This window comes from Pristis pectinata, chromosome 11 (assembly GCF_009764475.1).
Source record: "Pristis pectinata isolate sPriPec2 chromosome 11, sPriPec2.1.pri, whole genome shotgun sequence".
In the NCBI taxonomy this organism is placed as follows: domain Eukaryota; kingdom Metazoa; phylum Chordata; class Chondrichthyes; order Rhinopristiformes; family Pristidae; genus Pristis; species Pristis pectinata.
The window spans coordinates 61,820,888-61,845,295 of NC_067415.1; the positions used below are offsets into that span (position 1 = coordinate 61,820,888).

The following is a 24,408-nucleotide window of genomic DNA, read 5'->3' on the forward strand; positions in this document are numbered from 1 at the left end:
TTAAAAACTTTCTTGTGAAACACCTTGGAAAATTTTGCTCTATTAAGTGTATTTTATAAATGCAAGTTTTTGTCAAGTTTTCTGTACAGCTGTGGCAGTCCTTGAGTCCAAATGATTAAAATGCACTTCTGTTATGTGAAGTACTACTTGGGAAGTAAAAAAAATATAATCTACTCCATGGGCTTGATAGATAATGAAAATGAAAATACTGAAAAACTACAGTTTGGGAAAGAAAATACCATTTAAGGATTATTCCATCACAATTAATTCCCTTTTATTTACTTACCACAAATTCACATTTCCATAAGAGACACCTGATTTTCCACTGTAATCCATTTGTAGCCCTGAAGTTCACCATTGTTTGATTTGATATCAAAGCATAATTTTTCAAATTATGGATAGAACTTGCATGAATTTTCAACCTGTGCTAATGCTGATGAAATTTTACTTTGGATTGTGGACTGTAAAATTAACTTACATCTGAAACTTTATTTATCATTTTGCTGCTGTGCATTTGTAGATGCTGAAGACTCTGTTTCACTGGCAGTGGTGGTAACTGTGATCCTAATCTTGGTGATCTGTACTGCTGTGTTATCTTATCTTATCAGATACTGGCAGGTCAGGAAGAAACTGTAAGTATTGTTTTATCAATCTCATACAATCACAATTTAAAATTTAATGAAAATATTCACAATCTATTAGCAGCAGGCATAAACACTGTGCTAAATTTGAATTAAACACAAAAAGTACTGAAAATACTCAACAGTTCAGGTGGCATTTGACAGAAAAGCAGAGTTAACTTCTCAGGTTGCTGGTTGTAAGAACCTAACAGATCTGGAAGTTGGAAGGATTATAGTAGGCATTTGTCAGGTTCCAGAGATAAAAAAGTAAGATAAAACAAGTTGGGGATGCACCATTTAATGCTAAGGGAAGGTTTGAGGTTAGAAGCAAAAATTCAGGATATGCCCAGGAAGAAGTTATGAAAGGAGCTGGATTAAAATGCTCACCATTTCCTACAACAAGAGGAAAGGATTTCAACCAAGAAAGGATATCCATCATACTACTTGTGTAACTGGGATATTCTATTTTTATTCTAGACTATGGAGCTGGTCACATGACATAAATGCCAATACATCCTTCGCTCAAGTCTCAACACGATTTGTACTAATTTAATACATTATAATATAAATGCCATTTAATATATTTTTCCATAATTTTATTGCACAGAATCGTTGATTTATATATTTTTGTACCAAAACAATAAGAAATTTCTCATTACAGTTTGCAGTTATGAAACTGGCAAATGGAGGATTATATATGAGAGCAAAATGAGCTCTTGACACATAAAAGTACATACAAAATGCTCTTCATGCCTTCAGGAAGTATAAATAACATTGCAATCAGTGAAGTATTTTTGAAATATGGTTACTTGAAAATGTGGATACATTTGACAAGCAATCTGTACACAGACAATTGGTCAAATAATTATTTGAGAGTTGTTGATTGTTTGATAGGTTTTGTGATGGATGCACAGTATAGGTGAACCAGAAATTAAGAATCTATTTTATGGCTTATATGCTTAGCCTTCATGCTTCTGTGATGTAGTGCCAACCCATGGCAATATATTAATTATAAGCATCAAATATTTTGTGGCCAGAGGTCAGAATGCATCCTCAAATGGAGGACAACCATACTACTGCCTAATACATGGCTCAAAGACATAACATGACTCACTAAAAATCCACAAAACCTAACAAGTTATACATTAATAGTAGTAAGAGCAAGCTCCTGATAACAGCATACCACAAGTTAAGCAGCCACTTGAGCATGATATATAGAACCATAGAACAGTACAGCACAATACAGGCCCTCCGGCCCACCATGTTGTGCTGACCTTTAAACCACGTCGAAGGCTATCTAACCCTAACCCTCCCACATATCCCCCTATTTTAAATTCCTCCATATGCTTATCTAATAATCTCTTGAATTTGACCAATGTACCTGCCTCCACCCACCACCCCAGGCAGCGCATTCCATGCCCCAACCACTCTCTGGGTAAAAAAACCTCCCTCTGATATCTTCCTTGAACTTCCCACCCATTACTTTAAAGCCATGCCCTCTTGTATTGAGCATTGGTGCCCTGAGAAAGAGGTGCTGGCTGTCCACTCTATGTATTCCTCTTAATATTTTGTATCCCTCTCTCATGTCTCCCCTCATCCTCCTCCTCTCCAAAGAGTAAAACCCTAGCTCCCTTAGTCTCTCCACATAATCCATACTCTCCAAACCATGCAGCATCCTGGTAAATCTTCCCTGAACCCTTTCCAATGCTTCCACATCCTTCCTATAATGAGGCGACCAGAACTGGATGCAGTACTCTTGTGGTCTAACCAGAGTTTTTTTAGAGCTGCATCATTACCTTGCGGTTCTTAAACCCGATCCCATGACATATATCAACTTAAGTATTTAAAACTAATTTAAAAATGTAGGAATAAAATATATGAGTGAAGCCTGATAGAGATAGATTTTGGATTCACCTATGAAACCAGGGTGCCAGTGATGACATATAGGCAACATGACATATGCAAGATATAACGCCATTTAGTACCACACAGTAGTGCAGCTGAATGACTGGAAACACCAGTTTAAGGATGTTGCTGGGACTGGACAGCTTGAGTTATAAGGACAGACTGGATAGGCTGGGACTATTTTCCTTGAAGTGTAGGAAGCTGAGAGGTCACCTTATCTAAGCCTGTCATGATTTTACAAACCTTTATAAGGTCACAATCCTTTTCCCGTGGTAGGGGAGCGTAAGGCTGGAAGGCAAAGGTTTAAACTGAGAAGGGAATGATTTAAAGGGGACCTGACAGACAAGTTTTTCATGTAAAGGGTTGTGGTTATATGGAACGAGTTGCCAGAGGAAGTGTAGAGCTACATACAATTACAAAGTTTAAAAGGTATTTGGATGGACATGTACGGATATGAAAGGTTTAGAGAGATATGGGCCAAAATGCAGGAAAATAGGGCTAGGTTAGGTTGGCAACTTGTTGCCATGGACAAGTTGGACCAAAGGGCCTGTTTCCATTCTGTATACTGTAATTCTATGACTGTATGAATAAGCCACATCCAAGGTACAATATGCTCTTCTGGGCTCCCACATTATTGTATGGGAGTGGGTGCAGAGGAGATTCATCAAGGTGTTGCCTGGGATAGATTTCATTTATGAGGAGACAACTGGAGAGGTTGATTTGTTTTCTTCTGAGCAGAGAAGGTGGAAGGCAGACCCGATGTATTTAAAACTCATTGGCATTGGGTAGATAATGAAAAATGGTTTCCTAGTACATGAGAGCATAGGCTTATGATATGGAGCAAGAGATTTGGATAGGATCTGATGCACTTCTGGAGGCAGGTAATCTCATGACTTTTATGTATTTCGATCAGTACTTGACATGCTGTAGCATGGATGATTATTGGCTGAATGTTGGAAAATGTGATTAGTTTAGATGGGTACATTGGAGACATGGTGGATGAAGAGCTTCTGTGCTGTATGACTATAACTTCTCATGACGAGATGTGACATAACTGTAGAGATTTGAACTGATCCTTTAGCTATGGAATTGTTTAGCTTTGTCAATGGCATTCTGTTTACACTATAAAATGATGTGATGAAATTTGATTATAAATAACCTAACTTATTTTCCTCAATAGAAATGCACCACCTCCATTCAAACCACCTCCTCCACCAATAAAATATGCAGCAATTCAGGTATCATCGCAGGGTGAAGTCAACTGTTGAGCAGAATGTGAAGTCATATGAACAGAGAATCATAGAATGGATGAAGATCAGAAGGCAACTATTTGATCCTATTGAGTTTATGCTGTCTCAATACCCTCATAACTTTCCCAGGCAGAGTCCTGCTAATTATTGTGCATCATGCCTATCCACTTCTCTTTTGATTGTCCTAATTGATGCTATTTCCACCATTCCTACAGATGGAGAATTCCAGATCTTAACTATTGTCTGGATAAAAGATTTTTCCTCAGATACCCCTTGTACCTTTTGCTCTAAATTTTATACCTCCACCTCTTGTTCCTTGAACCATCCATAGATCATGATCTTGTACAGCTCTAGCAAATTTCTTCTTAATCTTGTTCCAAGGAGGATAGTCCAGCTTCTCCAATCTAGTCTTGCTACTAAAATCCCTCATCCCTGCAAACATTTTTGTGAATTTCTGTTGCACCCTCCTTCATACCTTCACTTCCATGTTAAATTATGGCAACCAGGATTGTAGGCAATATTTTAGTTACGATTAAGTCAGTATTTTATACAGAAGCAACATCATTTAAATTTTTTTTAAAAAGCTGCAGCTGCTGGAGGTCTGAAAGGTATTCAAACTGAAATATTAATTCTGCTTCTATTTTTCCACATAGTGCCTGACCTGCTAAATGCTTTCAGTAATTTTTTTGTTTTTAAATGCAATGTAACTTCCCCATGTTTGAAATCTATGGCCTAAATCTTCAGTGATATTTCAATGAACCCTTTAAATGCCACAATGTTAGTCTAATGCTAGTTGACTCTTCTCCAGCATAACTTTGTGCTTCCTCTTCATTTCGCCCTTGCCCAATACAGGCATGAGCCTTTGAGTCAGCTGCACAGAGAAAAGAGATGGCTAGACTGCTTGCTTAGTGCAATTATAGCCATGGCTAGCTTTGCTGTAAATTTCAGCACTATAGTTTCTAGTCAAATTTTGGTAATCAGCAATATAAATAAGAGCTGGCCAATGACTTCCTAGGAAGCTGTGTAAATACAAGCTTGTCTGACTGCCAAAGCTGAGAAAAAAAATGATGCCACATAGGATTTTGAAAGGACTAACACAAATTTGAACATTTAAGAATTAATTTATTTTCATTTAACTACATTCCACCATTCTGCCTGTCCACCATTTCCCTACTCTGCCTCTCTACATTCGTCCATTGTGCAAAATTCACTGCTCCATCCCTCCCCATCAATCTATGCTTCCCCATCCCCTCACTCTTTCCATTCCCCCCACTCTGCTTTTCCTCATCCTCCCATTTGTCCCCACACTGTCTCTTCTCATGCTGTGCCCCTCATGTGGGGCTGGAATACTGAATTTAAACGAAGAGCTCTACAGTACAGAACTGCAAATCCTGGAGCCAGTTGTCTTCCCCACCATTCTCCATCATTTGGCTCCATTCCCACCACCATTTATAAGCCCCCAGGATCCTATATATCGCTTAATCATGACTGGTACTTCTGCACCAAAGCCTAATTGCAGAGGGAGAATAATGCTATTGCTGGAACAGCAGAGGTGACCAGCAAGGAAGACTCAACTCTTGAACAGAGGCAACAGGCTGAAAGCATTATTGAATATGCCGCTGCTGAATCAAAGCTTCCCTACCACCAAAGGGCTGGCCTGTTTCCTGGCATATTCTTGCACTTTTTTATGCAAGTTTCCAGTTTCCACTTCCCAGAACTCCGGCAGCTCCCCTTTATCTTGGAAAAATTGAAAGATTATGACAAGTCCTTCTGCAAACTCCACCTCTATTTCCCTATGCAACCTTGGATGCACCCTTTGTTTATTTTCAACATAGCCAGTAAATTAAAACAAAAACAGAAAATGCCAGGGATACTCAGCAAATCAGGCTGCATCTACGTAGATGAAAACAGAGTTAAAGATTCAGGTGAATGACCCTTCTGATGAAACCTGAAATCTGATGAAGTGTCATTGACTTGAAACTTTAACTCTTTTTCCCTTTCTGTAGATGCAGTCTGAGTCTGTTGAGTATACCAGTGTTTTCTGTTTTTTTTTCAAATTTTCAGCATTTGCAATTCTTTTGCTTTTCAACTTCCTAGTACCAACTTTCATCTCATTCATTACCTCCACGACCTGTCTTTCTACTGAGATTTTGGCAACATTTTGTTTAAGACAAATATGAAGAGCTCTTTAGGGACTTCAGCTATGTCTTCTGCTGCTATGGGCGGATTACACTCTGTGTCACTAATTGGTCTTATCCCTCCCTATGTAACATTACATGCCAAAAGAAGGCTTTTAGATTTCCTTTTATGTTAAGAGTGATTCTCTTCCCATAATCTCTTGTTCCACTTCACTTCCTCTCCCAGCTTACTATATTTAGCCTGGTTCTCACTGGAGTTATTTACCTGACATGCATAATGCACCTTACATTTTTATTTCATTATCTTTTCTCCCTCTTATTCATCCAGGATGTTCACCTTGCTAAAAAAAAATCTACTCTTTAAAGATAATCGATTGTTCCTCGGAGTGTAACCTACCAAAATTTGGTTCTACATTATCCCACACAGGTCACTCCTCATCCCATTAAAGTTCGCTCTTCTCTGTATGTATCTCCAGATTTCCCCTCTACAGACTTTCTCCTTGCTTTCTACAGTTTCAACTCAAATTATTTTAAATGTTGTTAGAATAGCAAATATCTATTGTTAATATTCTGCAATTTAGAAAGTTTTCACACACATTGGGTTTGTATGCAGTTTATGACAACATGCTTGTATATGTTAACATTTAGTTTAAGTATTTTTGAGTTCAATGATAACATTGTCATAATCAGAATTTAGATCAACAATCAAAGTATTAAAGCATAATTAGATTATATTGTGTTTGTTCCTTCAAACGTTTTCACAGTCTCAAAGTCCCCTAATTGTAACAAATCAAGACAAGAGGCTGGTCAAATATCTGAAAGATTTTGCCTCAGAATGAGAGCAGGGGATTGAGAAAATCTTGATTGCTCTTATATATTGAATTGACAGTCCAAATGGCTGCTTCCATTATGCAAACACTCTGTGCCTGAAAATTATGAAATATCATGTCCCAATGTACTCTAAAGGACAATTTCAGTCATTTCGGCTGCTTTGTGTCAACAGTTCAAATGATCCAGAGTTGGGAAGAATGACCATAAAAATTAGCATGGCATGGATGTACATGGATAGGAGAGGTTTAGAGGGCTATGGGCCAAACGCAGACTAGCTCGCTGGGCAACACAGTCGGGATAGACGAGTTAGGCCGAAGGGCCTGTTTCCATGCTGTATGACTCTATACTATCATTGATGTGAAAGTTGGCCCACTTGCCTCTAACTTGAAAATACATTTTGTGAATTAGAAGCTTGGGTGGTCACTGTTGCCAGCAGCCATTGGGAGTACTATGGTAATGAATGGGACATACTCATCCAGATCTCACACAAATTTTTTAAAAGGTGATAGAGGCCACTGGAATGATCCTATCCACAAAATATACAGCAGTTTCCTTAGGCTTTTTAAAAAAAAACAATCAATCTAGCCCTCGTGGCTTGCATCCATGGCAAAGTCTGAGTGAAGATATAATGTGAAGAAGTGCTTGCCACATTCTTCCAATTTTATCTGAATATGGGGAGATGCCAAAGAAATCTTTCCTTCTTTGTATCACTGTTCCTTTCTTTCTTTCAATTTATCTTTCTTTCCTGTTCCTTTCTACCTTTTGCACCTTCTATTCTGTCTTTCTTTCTCTCTTTCAGACTGGCAGTACTTGCATGGAGGGAAAAGAGTGACTTTAAAAATGCTGTGACCTATGGTGAGGTAGATATTTTGAGAAGGGCTGTTTTGAGGTTGAAGTGCTGTGCTTGAGGTCTAAGTGCAGAGGCTTTGTGAGTGAGGCTTCATCAAGATGATTGAGCAATGACAAGGTAATTAAAGGTAAGGTATTTCCATTTCTTTCTTGTAAGCCAGTTGTAATTGGAGGTGTAGAAATGGCAGTCAGCAGAGTGGTATGCTCCTCCTGTGAAATGTGGGAGGTCAGGGAGAAGTCAAATGTTCCTGACAACCACCTTTGCAGGAAGTGTGTCCAACTTCAACTCCTTTCAGACCTCATGGATTGGTTGAAGCAACAGCTGCATTCATCAAGGAATGTTATAGAGAGTGCTATAGATTTAAGTTTCAGGGAGGTGGTCACGCCTAAGTTTCACCCAGATTGATGTGTGGCTAATCAGGAGGGGCAGAAAGGTAATGGGGGGGGGGCGGTGGGGGAATGGACTCTCAAGGGAAAGAAACAGCAGCAGCCAGATCAATGGCACCACACCTGGTTCTATGGTAGGTTAGGGCAGTCTATGAAAGCAGCAGGCATTTCTGTGGCTGCAACCAAGATGCCAGGATGGTGTGTTGCCTCACTGGTGGCTGGGTTCAAGGATGTCTGAATGGGCATAGGACATTCTGAAAGGGAGGGTGAGCATCCAGAGGTTCTGGTCCATATTTTCCCAATGATGTAGTCAGAAAGAGGGATGAAGTCCTGCATAGAGAATTTAGGGAGTTAGGTAGAAAGTTTTTTTAAAAAAAAGGATCTCTGGGAATTACTCCTTGTGCCACATGCTAGTGAGGCCAGAAATAGGAAAATATTTCAGTTGAATGGCAGGCCCCTTTGGAGTATACAGAGGGATCTTGCACTGCAAGTCCATAACTCCTTGAAAGTGCCTTCATCGGTTGGGGTGTTCAGTACAAAAGTCAGTAGGTCATTTTGCAGCTTTATAAAAGTTTGGTTAAGCTACATTTGGAGTATTGTGTGCCGTTCTGGTCACTGCATTACAGGAAGGATGTGGAGGTTTTGGGAAAAGAGTGCAGAAGAGGTTCACAAAGCTTGTTGCCTGGATTTAGAGAGCATGTGCTATAAGGGAAAGTTAGGCAAACTTGGACTGTTTTCTCTAAAGCATCGAAGGCTGAGGACGACCTAATAAAAAGATATAAAATTATGAGGGGTTTAGATAAAGTAGATAGTCAGTCTTTTCCCAGGGTGGAAATGTCAAATACCAGCAGGAATGGCTTTAAAGTGACAGAAGCAAAGTTAAAGGAGATTTAAGAGGCAAGATTTTCACACAGTGTGGTAGGTGCCTGGAATGCACTGCCAAGGCAAAGTGGTGGAAGCAGAATACAATAGCAATGTTTAAGAGGCATTTAGACAGGTACATGAACAGGTAGAGAAAGGAGGAATATAGACCATGTGCAGGTAGATGGCATTAGTTAAAATTGGTATTGTTGGCACAGCCATTGTGGGCCAAATGGCCTGTTCCTGTGCTGTACTGTTTATGTTTTATGTTCTGTATGAATGCATGGCTAAAGAGCTAGTGTAGGCGGGAGAGCTTCACATATCTGGAGCTCCTCCATATCAGTCTCCTCCATGCCAGGTGGGACCTGTACAAGAAGGATGGGTTGCACCTAAACTGGAGAGGCACCAATACCCTTGTAGGGAGGTTTGCTAGTGCTTCTCTGGAGAGTTTAAACTAGTGTGAAGGGGGAATGGGAGCCTGATCAGTAGGTCAGCAGGTGGAGTGAGGTGGGAGAAGGTTGAGGTTAAATCAAGTATGTCTGATAGGAAAACCAGGCAGAGCCATGATAATGAGCAGGGCAGGAATTTTGGTCTATAGTCTACTTCAATGCAAGGCATATTACGGGTAAGGCAGATGAGCACAGAGCCCGCATTAGTACATGGAACTACAATACTGTAGCTATTATTGAAACTTGGTGGAGAGAAGGGTAGGATTTGCTGCTTAACATTCAAGGGTATAGATGTCTCAGATGTGATAGAGAAGGATGTAAAAGAGGTGGGGAGTTGCATTATTGATTAGGGAGGATGTCATGACTACACTTAAGAGAGGATATCTTGAAGGTGTGTGAAATTGTTCTTTACTGTCTTAAGGATCAAGGACTCTGGACACGAGCTTTGTAGACAAATGCGGGACAGAATGGATGGGAACAGACACACGCTCACTCACGCCCAGGATACCACAAACACGAGAGGGAAATCGCAACTCGGGTAAAATACACTCTCACACACACATTGATACAAACAAGCACACAATAACAATGTACAGCTTCAGGATATAACACTTCAATGCCTGTCCCACACTTGCATTGGCCCTTAATGCTCCCTGAGTCCGAGTGAAATGCTCCCTGACCATGTGGTGATGCACTCTTACCAATGATCTCTGCAGCATTGTCTCACTACACCTGGGGTCGTCAAAAGATGAAGGGCTAGGGGATGCAGCCCTTTTTATGGCACTAGGAGGCTGGGAGGAGCCTCACTGTTGTGATTTAAACGAGCCAATGGTGTGGGAGTCAAAGACAAAGGTTCCTGCCACAGCCAATGGTCAGGCAAGTTCAGAGGCAAAAGGTACTCTCACACCTGAGGGGTGGGTGGAGCCGCACCTTGATTGACAATAGTATCACTTCTGCTCAGAGGAGCAATGCTGTCCTCCGGTCAGCGGGGGTCATTGTCATTACTGTCACGTGACAGCCATGTGGATTTCTCACAACGTTCCACCCCTCGGAAGTTAGACAACTTGCCAATCAAGGGAGGAGCTATCAGGGTACACAGAAACCATAATCAACAAAAGGAGGGCAATGGCCAGTGGGTGACAGTAACCCAACATACCCCAGTGACCCAAACGGCCACTTGTTTCCCATAAGGTGTCATGCTGGAGGAGCTGGTCCCTTGGTTCTGAGTTTTAGCCACTGAGTCCCCAAAGTGAGCAGCCAGGTTGGAGGGGTTGCTGGGTTTATCAGAGATAAAGGTGCAGCACTCCTGTGTAATCACCGCACATGTACCACCATTCGCAGCGAGTGGACCATCTAGGGCCACCTGGTTCCACCAGGTTACCAGCCTGACTGCAGCCAGCTCCGCTGCATCGTCGTTTCTCATGGGACGTGAAATACGGGGGGCAGGCTATCCTCTCGAGCCTCTCCACCTCCGCGATAGCCCTGCTGTCCCTGTACCCGCTGTTCATTAAGTGTGGATTCAGGGCACCATCAAACACTGGAAGACAGCAACTGTACCGGCCCTTGGGGAGCCACAGGTAGGTACTGGAGCCGGAGATCCAGTGGGTCACGTTCAGAGTTTAGGGAGCCCCAGCTTAGTGGCACCATCATCAGTGGTCATGGGGCACCTGGACACCAGTCTTGCTCAAACTCACAACGGCCAACTGAAAAGGTGGAACTGTACTCATCCTGGAGTCTACACCAGCATTCCTTTGGCATGCTCAGTAATACTCTGAGGGTCAGGACTCGCGTGGAGGTCAAATTGTATGAAGGGAAATACCAGCTCCTAAAACACCCACCCCATTCGGAATCTCTGGAAGGAATGTGCAGTGGTGGTGGAAATGATGAGGAACTGCCATCCAGCCCCCCCAAGACCACGGATATAACGAGCCCGACAGGCGCAACAGAGATAAAAGGAAAAGTAATAAAAACAAGAGAGTCCATGTAAACATTCTGACAAGTAGCCAAAGGAATCATCATCGATGGCAAGGCTTCAACGACATGTGCTGGGATTCAGGGGTAGATTCAACCGTTCCACATGCTCTACGGTTCCGTCTTTGGAGGTGCTGGTGGATCCGTGAGTAACTTCAAGGGAAGGTTGAGCAGACATCTCGTCAATCATCACAGTCAGCAGAAAGAGATGGAGGGTGGAGGAAGCAGTACCATCGTCCTGTAGCGGGGGAAACAAACTCATTCCCGGTGGGTCAGGTGTCGGGTATGGAGACAGGACAGGTTAGTTCGACCCCGAATCACGACCCACCGAGTGTCCCCGGGACCGCGCGCAATGACTTCTCCCTTGTGAGGGGTCCAATGTAATGGGTGGCTGCCACCCCTAGGGGGAGCTGAAGTGAGGGGGGGAGCCTTGTTCAAGTGTCTGTAGTCCACCGTCATGTGCTGCATCCCGTTCTTTTTGCAGACGGGCCAGATGGGGCTATTAAAAGGGGAGACTGCGTGCCCAATGACTCCCTCCTGCAGCAAGGCTTGAACGGCCTCTGTACGATCTTGATGTCCCCCAGGCACCCTATACTGCCAACTGCAGACAATCTTGGAGGAAAGGGGGGACGACAACCTGTTCCCATTTGGCCGCCCCGACCACCACCGTGGCACAGGCAACTCCAATTGTGAACTTGCCTTGGTTGGTGTGTAGGGACTGTCCCTTTAAGACATTCATCCCCAGTATACATTCAGGTAAATCTGCAATTAAGACAGCTACAGTCCCAGGAGGTTGGTTCCCAACAGCCATGCAGACCTTGACTTCCCTCGTGGACAAAAGGGAGCCCCCCAACCCCTCTATCTGCATCTGTGGCCCCTTCCACACAGCGGGGTTACCCAGGATGATGGTGTGTTGGGCACCTGTGTCAATGAGTGCCATCCACCTCTGTATGTTCCTTTTTCCCCAGTGTATTGCTACAGGTATATGTGGCCTCAGGTCTCCCAGGCAGGAGAGGGCAGTGGAACAAATGCGCCAGGACCCCTGGCCTTCATCCTGTGGCAGGGGGGTGGGGGTGGGGGCGGGGGCCTGCCACCCTGCGGGTGAAGGTTCCTGCTAGCGGAGATGGCCTATTTCTTGTCTCAGCAGGTCCCGGAGCTGAGCCTTGAGTGCAGGGGAGACTGTTTCAGGTGGGGGAGGGGCGGAGGCAATATCAATATTTGCAGGGGCAGCCCACGTGGTCTGGCGGTTGGGGGCGCCCCCTGTGTCTGGCTTGGACCTGGGGTGGCCGTGGATCTTCCCGTGGCTGGGCTTCCCCTGTCCACAGAGCTCTTTCCACTGCACGTGGAGAGTGGAGGTTGGGACCCCGTCCATGCTGGTGTGGTCCACCCCTGTGCGCAACAGGTCTAGGTATAGCTGCTTGCGCGTGGAACGGGGGGGGGGGGGTCGTATCCCCAGCCCTCGTCTCCTCTCTGCAGATATGGGTGGGCTTCCCCCGCTGCAAGAACTCCAGCCCTTTCAGGAGGGTGATGGCATCCCGCACGGTCTTCTCGTTAGCCGGTCCCATGAGGGGCAGGACCACTGGTCTCAACTCGGGGCATGCGGTGGTGACTAGGTATCCCGTTAGCACATTGGTCACCCTGGTGATCGCCAGGCCTCTCATAGATGCCAGTCACCAGCGCCCATTCCCTGACGACCCCAGTGCTCTCACTGACCGTGCTCCACTGCGGTCACCCATATAAGTCCCATTCGAGGAGGGTAGGGTACCAGACCCTCACTGTGGTCACTACCCAATCCCACAGGGTAGTGCTGTTCCCAGTCTCTCCATGTGGCGCCCGCAGGGCATTGTTAATGCTCTGTTGGGCAGACAGGCTCCCCAGGGCACACACCTCCTGGTGGGAGAGGCTCACGTTGGAGGCCCCCCCATCCCACAGCCGGAGCAACCACGCAGCCAGGTGCTCGCCCGGCTGCTGGCGGTACCGGTCCGCCAGCTGCGTTAACTCCTTGATGGAGAAATCCCGGGCCTCAAGTAGTCTCAGAGGGATCACGGGCACTTCCCCCTGCAGGGGCCTCACCCTGACTCCCCTCCCCTCTGTGGTGGACCTGGGACCGCATGGTGATGGGTCGAGTATGAAGGGGTTCGGGTGGGTAGGGGGGAAGGCGGGCGCGAGGGAGCCCCTTCTCGTCGAGCGCCCATTCCTCATCCATGTCCATCCATATATCCCCGTCCCCAAGCCATGTCTAGCCGGTCGCTGTGCCAGACCAGGGCTCGGATTTTAAAGGGATCTGGCTGCCAGCCAGCTCTGCGGGCGGCTTGTGCCTGCTGCCCCTGGACCAGCTGGCAGGCGACCTCGGTACCCCGGACCTCAAGGTTGTTGGCCCAGGTCTGGGCAGTTTGGACTGCCTCCTGGAGGGTGCAACACCATTGTCGGAGGGTCTCTATCTCTCTTTCCCTCTGCAGGCAGGTATCCTGCAACTGGTGCATAATCTCGACCTGGCGCCTCAGGAGGGATACCAGGAGCCAGAGGGCACCCCTTTGGCTCCCCTTGGCACTGGGGAACCCTGACTGCTGGAGGAGGGCCACCACATGGTGTCCCAGTTTTTCACCACGTGGATCTAACTGCTCGGCCCAGTCCACTGGCTTACCATGGTCTGCCAGCATGCTGGCCAAGCTCCCGAATCCCTCACCCTCATATGTCCACACCAGGATCCTCTCCTCTGTATCTGCGCTAGCTTTGTATTATCCTCAGTTCCAAAACATTCTCCCCGCGTTTGTGTCCAGCCAAAATCCTCAAGACCCTGCTCGCAGCGCCAAATGTTGTGTGAAATTGTTCTTAACTATCTTAAGGGTCAAGAACTCTGGACACGAGCTTTGTAGACCAAAACTAGTTTAATCACAAAGACAAACGCGGGACAGAATGGATGGGAACAAACACACACAAACACGAGAGGGGAATCGCAAATGGGGTAAAATACACTCTCACACACTCACTCACACACACACACACACACACACACACACACACACACACACACACACACACACACACACACACACACACACTGATACAAACAAGCACACAATAACAATGTACAACTTCAGGATATAACACTTCAATGCCTGTCCCACACTAGCATTGGCCCTTAACGCTCCCTGAGTCTGAGTGAAATGCTCCCTGACCATGTGGTGATGCACTCTTACCAATGATCTCTGCAGCATTGTCTCACTACACCTGGGGTCGTCAAAAGATGAAGGGCTAGGGGATGCAGCCCTTTTTATGGCACTAGGAGGCTGGGAGGAGCCTCACTGTTGTGATTTAAACGAGCCAATGGTGTGGGAGTCAAAGACAAAGGTTCCTGCCACAGCCAACAGTCATGCAGGTTCAAAGACAAAGGGTACTGGTCAGGCAAGTTCAGAGGCAAAAGATACTCTCACACCTGAGGGATGGGTGGAGCCGCACCTTGATTGACAGTAGTATCACTCCCGATCAGAGGAGCAATGCTGTCCTGCGGTCAGCGGGGGTCATTGTCATTACTGTCACGTGACAGCCATGTGGATTTCTCACAATAGAAGGGCTCATCCAGCAAGGTGATATGGTTAGAACTCAGGAATAAGAAAAGTGCAATCACTGTGATGGGGTTATAGAACCATAGAACAATACAGCACAATACAGGCCCTTCAGCTCACCATGTTGTGCCGACCTTCAAACCACCCCTAAGACTACCTAACCCCTTCATTCCACATATCCCTCTATCTTAAATTCCCCCATATGCTTATCTAACAGTCTCTAGAACTTGCCCAATGTATCAGCCTCCACCACCACCCCAGGCAGCGCATTCCACGCACCAACCACTCTCTGGGTGAAAAACCTCCCTCTGACGTCTTCCTTGAACTTCCCACCCATTACTTTAAAGCCATGCCCTCTTGTATTGAGCATTGGTGCCTTGGGAAAGAGGCGCTGGCTGTCCACTCTATCTATTCCTCTGAATATTTTGTATACCTCTATCATGTCTCCCCTCATCCTCCTCCTCTCCAAAGAGTAAAGCCCTAGCTCCTTTAGTCTCTCCTCATAATCCATACTCTCTAATCCAGGCAGCATCCTGGTAAATCTCATCTGCACCCTTTCCAACGCCTCCACATCCTTCCAGAAATGGACACAGTACTCTAAGTGTGGTCTAACCAGAGTTTTGTAAAGCTGCATCATTATTTTGTGGCTCTTAAACTCTATCCCACGATTTATGAAAGCTAACATCCCATAAGCTTTCTTAACTACCCTATCCACCTGTGTGGCAACTTTCAGTGATCTGTGGATATGAACCCCCAGATCCCTATGCTCCTCCACACTCCCCAGAATCCTGCCATTTACCTTGTATTCCGCCTTGGAGTTTGTCCTTCCAAAGTGTACCACCTCACACTTCTCTGGATTGAACTCCATCTGCCACTTGTCAGCCCAGCTCTGCATCCTCTGTAAGCTTCGACAGCCCTCCACACTATCCACAACACCACCAATCTTTGTGTCATCTGCAAACTTGCTAACCCACCCTTCCACCCCCTCATCTAAGTCATTAATAAATATCACAAAAAATTATTCTATAGTCCTCCCAATAGCCTGGGGGAGCAAGACAAACAGATATGCAGACAAATCATGGAAAGTTGTAAAACCAACAGGGTTTTTGTAGTGGATACATAGAACAGTACAACACAGGAACAGGCCCTTTGGCCTACGATGTCTATGCTGAACACGATGCCAAATTAAACTAAATCTCTCCGCTTGAACATGATCCATATCCCTCCATTCCTTGCATATTCTTGTGTCTCTTAACCACCACTATCATATCTGCCTCCACCACTACCCCTAGCAGCCTGTTCCAGGTACCTATCATTCTCTGTGTGAAAAAAAAACCTGCCCCACACACCTCCTTTAAACATTCCCCCCCACATTAAATGCATGTCCTCTAGTACTTGACATTCCTCAAAGTCAAAGTTGAGTTTATTGTCATATCCACAAGTACTGTATATCTGCAATGAAAAACTTGCAGCAGCTTCACAGGCACATAGCATCAGATACACAACATTCACAAGAAAAACATAAATTACACATAAATTATACAAAATTATACAAGAAAGAATACAATTAGAACAAAAACAAAGTTCATTGTTGTGCAAAGTGGTCAAAGTGTTGCTGTACTGAGGTAGTGATGAGATTTCTGAAAGTTGGTTCAAGAACCAAATGGTTGAAGTAAAGTAGCTGTTTATGAACTTGGTGGTGTGGGACTTCAGGCTTCTGTATCTCCTGCCCAATGGTAGCTGCAAGAAGATGCATAGCCCGGATGGTGGGGATCTTTGATGCTAGATGTTGCCTTCTTAAGGCAGTGCCTCATGTAGACACTACTGATGGTGGGGAGGGATGTGTCTGTGATGTATTGGGCTGAGTCCACACTTACATTGCTGAGCATTTGAATTGCCATACCAGACCAGTCAGGATAGTTTCAACAGTATGTCTGTTGAAGTTTGTTAGAATGTTCAGTGACATGCCAAACCTCCTTAACCTTCCAAAAAAGTAAAGACATTGGCGTATCTTCCTTGTGATTGTATCTCTATGCTGCGCCCAGGACAGGTCAACCGATATGTTAATGCACAGGAATTGAAAGCTGCTGACCCTCTCCAATTCCAATCCACCAATGTAGACAGGCGCATGTTCACCCTCCTTCCCCTTCCTGAAGTCAACAATCAGCTCCTTAGTTTTACTGACGTTGAGCGAGAGGTTATTGTTACGGCACTACTCAACCAGGTGTCCTAACTCGCTCCCTGTATGCTGTATGCCACCTGTGATTCATCTACCAAAAGTGGTGTCGTTGGCAAATTTGTATATAAATTTGTAATTTATATTGTATTTATTTTTGTTCTACCCTGGGAAAAAAATTCTGACTGTCTACCCTATCAATGCCTCTCATAATTTCATAAACTTCCTCAGCCTCCGAAACTCCAGAGAAAATGACCTAAGTTTGTCCAGTCTCTCCTTATAGCTCATACCCTCTAACCCAGGCAATATCCTGGTAAGCCTCTTTTGTACCTTTTCTAAAGCTTCCACATCCTTCCTGTAATGAGGCGACCAGAACTGCACAAAAATTTTATTTTAACTTCCCCAATATTGACTGTGACTCCCTTAGTGCTAGTGGCTTAGTTGGGGCAGAATTTGGTAGGTGTACCCAGGAGTGTTTCCTGAAATAATATGCAGAAAGTCCAAATAACGATGGGGCCATACCATACCTGGGGAATGAACCTGGCCAGGTGATCAAAGGAACATTTTGGGAACAGTGGTCATAATTCTGCAAGAAAGAGAGTAGGAGTGGCTCTTTGAGAGAAAATTCACATCTGACATGTGGGAGTATTTTAAAGGCCAGTTGATTAGAGTTCAGGACCAGCATGTTCCAGTGAGGATAAAAGATATGGATGACAAGTTTTAGGAACCTTGGATGACAAAAATATTATAAGTTTAGTCAAAAAGAGAAAGGAAGCACATGTAAGGTTTAGGAAGCTGAGACCAGACAGGGCCCATGAGGTAAGTAAAGAAACAGTAAGGAATAAGAAATTAGGAGGGCTAAAAGGGGGCACAAAGTGTCCTGAACAAGTAAGATTAGGAAGAATCTCAAAGCATTTTATAAGTATATTAGGAGAAAGGAAGTAGCTCTGGCAGGTTAACTCAAGGACAAAGGGGGGAATTTATGCATGGAGCCAGAGGAAGTGGGTGAGGTCCTTAATCAGTACTTTGGATCAGTTTTCACCAAGGACACAGATGGTGGTGAGATTAAGGAGGGGTATGTTGATATTCCAGAACATGTGGATATCAAGGTGTTTGGTGTCTTGAAAAATATTAAGACCTGATGACATCTATCCCAGGATATTGAGGGAAGCAATGGAAAAGATTTCTGGCGCCTTGATGGAGCTTATTGTATCCTCTTTAGAACATAGAACAGTAGAGCACAAAACAGGCCCTTCGGCCCACAATGTTGTGCCGACATAGCTACTCCTTCCTACCTACAGAATGCCCATATCTCTCCATTTTCCTCTCATTCATGTGCCCATCCAAGCCCCTCTTAAAGCCCCCAAAGAATTTGCCTCCCCCACCCTGTCAGGCAACGTGTTTCAGGCATCCACCACTCTCTTAGCCTTCACGTCTCTTTTGAACATACCCCCTCTCACCTTAAATGCATGCTCTCTGGTATTGGATCGCCCAATAATGGGAAAAGGATATTGGTTGTCAACCCTATCTATGCCTCTCATAATTTTATGCACTTCCAACAGATCACCCATCAGCCTCCGCCGCTCCAGAGAAAAGAGCCCAAGCTTGTCCAACCTCTCCTGATAGCACATGCCCTCTAATCCAGGCAGCATCCCATTAAACCTCCTTTGCACCCTCTCTAAAGCCTCAACATCCTTCCTATAGATGAGGTGACCAGAATTGCACAGAATATTCTAAATGCGGCCTAACCAGAGTTCTATAGAGATGCACCATAACTTGTTGACTCCTATACTTAATACCTTGATTAATGAAAGCAAGCATTCCATAAGCCGCCTTAACCACCCTATCTACCTGTGCAGCCACTTTCAATGAGCCATGGACTAGCACCCCAAGGTCTCTTTGCCCTTGCACTGTTAAGGGCCTTTCCCTTAAGAGTGTACTGCCTCTTGACATTAGTCCTACCAAGGTGCAACACCTCACATTTATCCGGGTTAAACTCCATCTGCCATTTCTCTGCCCACACCTGCAACTGATCTATATCACGCTGTATCCATCGCCAATCTTCCACACAATTCACAACTCCACCAATTTTGGTATCATATGCAAACTTCCTAACCCACCCATGAACATACTCATCCAGGTCATTTATGTACATCACAAACAGCAGATTCCTGAGGAACACCACTACTCACAGACCTCCAGCCCGAATAAATCCCTTCAACCACCACTCTCTGTCTTGTATGGGCAAGCTATTTCTGGATCCACACAGCCAATTCTCCACTGACCCCATGCATCTGAACTTTCTTGATTAACCAATTATGTGGGACCTTGTCAAATGCCTTACTGAAGTCCACATAGATGACATCCACAGCTCTATTTTCATCAATCTCTCTCGTCACCCTGTCAAAAAACTCAACCAGTTTAGTAAGACATGACTTGCCCTGCACAAAGCCATGCTGGCTTTCCCTAATCAAGCCATTCGATTTCAGATGCTCGTATATCCTATCTCTAAGAATTTTCTCCAGCAATTTCTGTACAACTGACGTGAGACTCACCAGTCTATAGTTCCCGGATTTTCCCTTGTTCCTTTCTTAAGTAGAGGAACAACATTAGCCGCTCGCCAGTCATCCGGGACCTTACCCATGGTCAAAGAGGACACAAAGATACTGGTCAAGGCCCCAGCAATTTCCACTCTCACCTCCCTCAGTAACGTGGGGTGTATCCCATCAGGCTCCTAGGGATATCCACCTTAATACTGTTTAGGAGACCTAACACTTACCTCCTCCTTGACCTCTAAATGCCCTAACATGTTTACACCCTCAGTTCCAATTTCTGCATCATGCATGTCCCTTTCCGGGGTAAATTCTGAAGAGAAATACTCATTCAGAACCTCACCCACATCCTTTGCATCCAAGCATAGATTCCCCTCTTTATCCTTAAGTGGTCCTACCCTTTCCCTTGTTACCCTCTTATTCCTGACGTAGGTATGGAATGCCTTTGGATTCTCCCTAATCCTACTTGCTAAGGACTTTTCATGGTCCCTCCTAGCTTTCCTAATTCCTTTCTTGAGTTCATTTCTAGCTTCTTTATAGTCCACAGGTGCTCTATCTGATCCTAACTTCGGAAGCTCTACATATTTTTTTTTAATTTTATTTACAGCGTGGTCACAGGCCCTTCCGGCCCAACGAGTCCGCGCTGCCCATTTTAAACCCAAATTAACCTACCCGTACGTCTTTGCAATGTGGGAAGAAACCGGAGCACCCGGAGGAAACCCACGCAGACAAGGGAGAACGTACAAAATCCTTACAGACAGCGACGGGAATCGAACCCCGATCGCTGGCGTTGTAATAGCATCGCTCTAATTGCTATGCTACCATGCTGCTCCTACGCTATCGTGCCACCCAAACATAGATTCCCTTCTTTATCCTTAAGTGGTCCTACCCTTTCCTTTACTTGTCCTTTATCTTCTTGACTAAGCTCATCACTTCTCTGGACATCCAAGGTTCCCTTATTTTGCATTTATGTCCTTCCTTCTAATTGGGACATACCTATCCTGTACTCTATATATTTGATCCTTAAACAGTTTCCACATATTCGACATGGACTTGCCAGTAAAAAAGTGTTCCTGGTTTACTCTACCTAGTTCCTGCCTTATGCCTTCATAATTAGCCCTGCTCCAATTTAAAACCCTCCTGCTAGCCCCATACCTATCCTTATCTATAGCTATCCTGAAAGTTAATGAGCTGTGGTCACTGTTCCCCAGTTGCTCACCCACTGATAGGTGAGTTACCTGGCCAGGCTGATTACCCAACACCAGGTCCAGAATAGCCTCTCCCCTTGTTGGACTGTCAACATATTGATTTAAGAGCCCCTCCTGGATACACCTAACAAATTCTGTCCCATGTAACCTCCTTGCACTAAAAAGGTCGCAGTTTATATTAGGGAAGTTGAATAACAACAACCCTGTAATTTTTACAATTTCTGTAATCTGTTTGCATATCCATTCGTCAATATCCCTGTGGCTATTGGGAGGTCTATAGTGCACCCCCAAGAGAGTGATTGCACCCTTCCTATTCCTGAGTTCTACTCCTCGGAGTGCAGCTGATCTCTAATTAGTATTGCAACTCTTCCCCCTCTTTTACCCCCCTGTCTATTCTTCCTAAAACTTCAAAACCCTGATACATCGATCACCCATTCCTGTCCCTCCCTCAACCAAGTCTCTGTAATGGCCACAATATCATAGTTCCATGTACTGATCCATGCTCTAAGTTTATCACTCTTGCCCATAATACTCCTAACATTAAAGTACAAGCACTTCAAACCATTCATCCCATCACATCTGTTATTAGGAATCTGCCTAATACTACATTTCCTGACATCAGTGCTTCTGCCTATTCCCTCACTTACTGACCTGTTGTTCCAGTTCCCATCCCCCTGCAAAACTAGTTTAAACCTTCCCCAGTAGCATTAGCAAACCTCCCTGCCAGGATATTGGTTCCCCTCCAGTTCAGGTGCAACCCGTCCCTCTTGTATAGGTCACTCCTTCCCCAGAAAAGCTTCCAGTGATCCAAGAACTTGAAACCCTGCCCCCTGCACCATCTCTCCAGCCACTCATTTGTCTGTGCTCTCAACCTGTTCTTTCCTTCATTAGCTCATGGCACCGGGAGTAATCCGGAGATTACTACCTTGGAGGTCCTGCTCCTCAGCCTCCTTCCTAACTCCCTACACTCATTGCGCAGGACCTTGACCCCTCTCCTGCCTGTGTCATTGGTACCAATATGCACCATGACCTCTGGCTGCTCACCCTCACCCTTAAGAATATTCTGCAACTGCTCCAAGACATTCAGGACCCTAGCACCTGGGAGGCAACACACTATCCTGGCATCTCTTTTGTGGTGGCAGAATCTCCTGTCTGTCTCCCTAACTATTGAGTCCCCTATGACTATCGCTCTGCCTGATTTCACCCTTCCCTTGTGAGCCTCAGAGCCAACTGCTATTGGCCTGGCTGCTGCTGCCTTGCCCAGGTAGGCCATCCCCCTCAGCAGTATCCAAAGTGGTATTCTTGTTGCTGAGAGGTATGGCCACAGGGGCACCCTGCACTGACTTCTTTTCCCCCTACCTCTCTCGGTGCTCACCCATCCACTATCTGAATCCTGCCCTCTGGGTGTAACCACCTGCTATGATTCACTTAGCCTCCCTGATGCTCTTCAGTTCATCCAACTCCAGCTCTAGCTCCTTAATCCGGAATTCCAGGAGCTGAAGTTGGCTGCACTGCCTGCAGGTGTAGTCATCAGGGAGACCATCAAGTTCCATGAATTCCCACATCCCACAGGAGGAGCATTCCATTACCATATCTGCCATCATGCCTACACCGTACTAAGGGAATCTAAGACCAAAGCAGCAATAATAAAAGGACAAGCTTACCCTCCTGACCTGTTCTTTTGCCTCAGCCTCTTCACAATGAAACCTCTTGAGTCAAAGCCTCTAATTTCCCATTCTGACTTCAGCCCACTCCAGCAATATCCGCTTCAACGATAGCCGCTCCAACACTGGCCTCTCCGCTAGACCCTACATCATTTTTATGGTTAAAGACACCAAGCAAGGAGAGGGAAACAAAAACTCACCGGGTCAGGTGACTCTCCACTCTCTTCCTGTTGCTGCCGCTTCCACTGCCTGCGCACGGGCTTCTCTTTAGCCATGGGTGAGGTGACAGAAGGCTGGAGAATAGCCAAAGTTGTTCATTTGTTTAAGGATGGCAAGAGGAATAAAACAGGAAATTATTGGCTGATGGAGACACAAGAGATTGCTGATGCTGGAATCTGGAGCACCACAAGAAGTACTGGAGGAACTCAGTGGGTCGAGCAGCATCTATGGAGGGAAATGGACAGTCAATGCTTGGGGTTGAGACCCTTCATCTGGACTCAAATCTGAAATCATTATAGGCTGTTGATTCTTATATTACTGGAAGAAAAATTATTGGAGAAGATTCTTAGGCTTTACTTGCATTTGGAAAATCTTGGACTTATTAGGGATAGCATGGTTTTATATGGGGGAGGTCCTGTCTCACGAATTTGATTGAGGTTTTTGAGGAACTACGAAGATGATGGGTGTGGGTAGGGCAGTGGATGATGTCAGCATGGATTTTAGTAAGTCACTTGACAAGGATCCTCATGGTAGGTTGATCCAGAAGATTAACGAACATGGGATCCATGAAGACTTGGTAGACTGGATTAAAAATTGGCTTGCTGATAAAAGACTGGAGAAGGACTGCAAAGAAAAACCTGGGATCTATAGACCAGTAAGCCTTTCTCCAGCCTGTGGTAGATAAATTACTGGAGGGGATTCTGGGGTATAAGATATATATGCATTTAGAAAGATGGGGGCTGATTAGAGGTAGTCAGCATGGCTTTGTGTATGGGAGATCATGTCTCACGAATTCGATTGAGTTTTTTGAAGAAGTAACCAAGAAGGTCGATGAGGGCAGGGTGGTAGGCGTAGTCTATATGGATTTCAGTAAGGCCTTTGATGAGGTTCAGCGTGGTAGGCCGCTATGGAAAGTTAGGATAGATAATCAGAATCTTTTTTAGAACAATAGTCTAGAACAATAAGACACAAGTTTAAGGTACAATAGGAGACATTTAAAGGAGATCTGAGGGGTAAATCTGGAACAAGGTACTGTAGAAAGTAGTGGAGTCAGATACAATTACAACATGTAATAGGCATTTGGACAGGCACTTAGATGGGAAAGACCTGGAGCAATATGGGATTAATGCAGGCAAATGGGAGTAACATAGTCAGTATGGATGGGTGGACTGAAAGGACCCATTTCTGTGCTGTACAATTCTGTGATTCAGTGAAAACATACGAAGTGTGAAAGGAAGATAACAGACATATGAAAAGAAAGAAGAAGTGCAGAGAGAAAGACAAAAGGAAACTCTATAGAAGAGTAGGGAATAGGAATAGGCCCTTTGGCCCAATATGGCTGCGCTGACCAGGATGCCAATCTGAACTAATCCCATCTGCCTGCACATGGCCCATATCCCTCTGTTGCCTGCCTCTTCATGCACCCGTCTAAATGCCTCTTAAATGTTGCTATCATATCTGCATCTACCATGTCCCCTAGCAGCTTGTTCCAGGAACCTTGCATTCTGTTAAAAAAATGCCTTGCAAATCTCCATTAAACTTTTCCTCTCTCACCTTAAACATATGCCTTCTGTGAGTCGAAGTAGACCTTCGGCCCAACTCGTCTATGCCAACCAAGTTGTCCACTCGAGCATTTCCCTGCGTTTGACCCATATCCCTCTAAAGCTTTCCTATCCATGCACCTGTCTAAATATCTTTTAAATGTTGTAATTGTACCTGCATCTACCACTTCCTCTAGCAGCTCGTTCCATATACCTTCCAC

The 24,408-nt window shown here is 45.0% G+C and overlaps 1 protein-coding gene across 1 annotated transcript in view; it reads left to right on the plus strand.

Annotated features, from left to right (window-relative positions):
- The window catches only part of si:ch1073-15f19.2 (T-cell surface protein tactile), a 41,062-nt gene extending 34,418 nt beyond the window's left edge, over nucleotides 1–6,644 (plus strand). Inside the window, exons 6-7 of the mRNA XM_052025938.1 lie at nucleotides 521–632; nucleotides 3,706–6,644. Coding sequence (XP_051881898.1) covers nucleotides 521–632; nucleotides 3,706–3,793 — 200 coding nt within the window. The 3' untranslated portion in view covers nucleotides 3,794–6,644. The remainder of the gene's footprint in view (nucleotides 1–520; nucleotides 633–3,705) is intronic.
- Nucleotides 6,645–24,408: the final 17,764 nt, after the last annotated feature.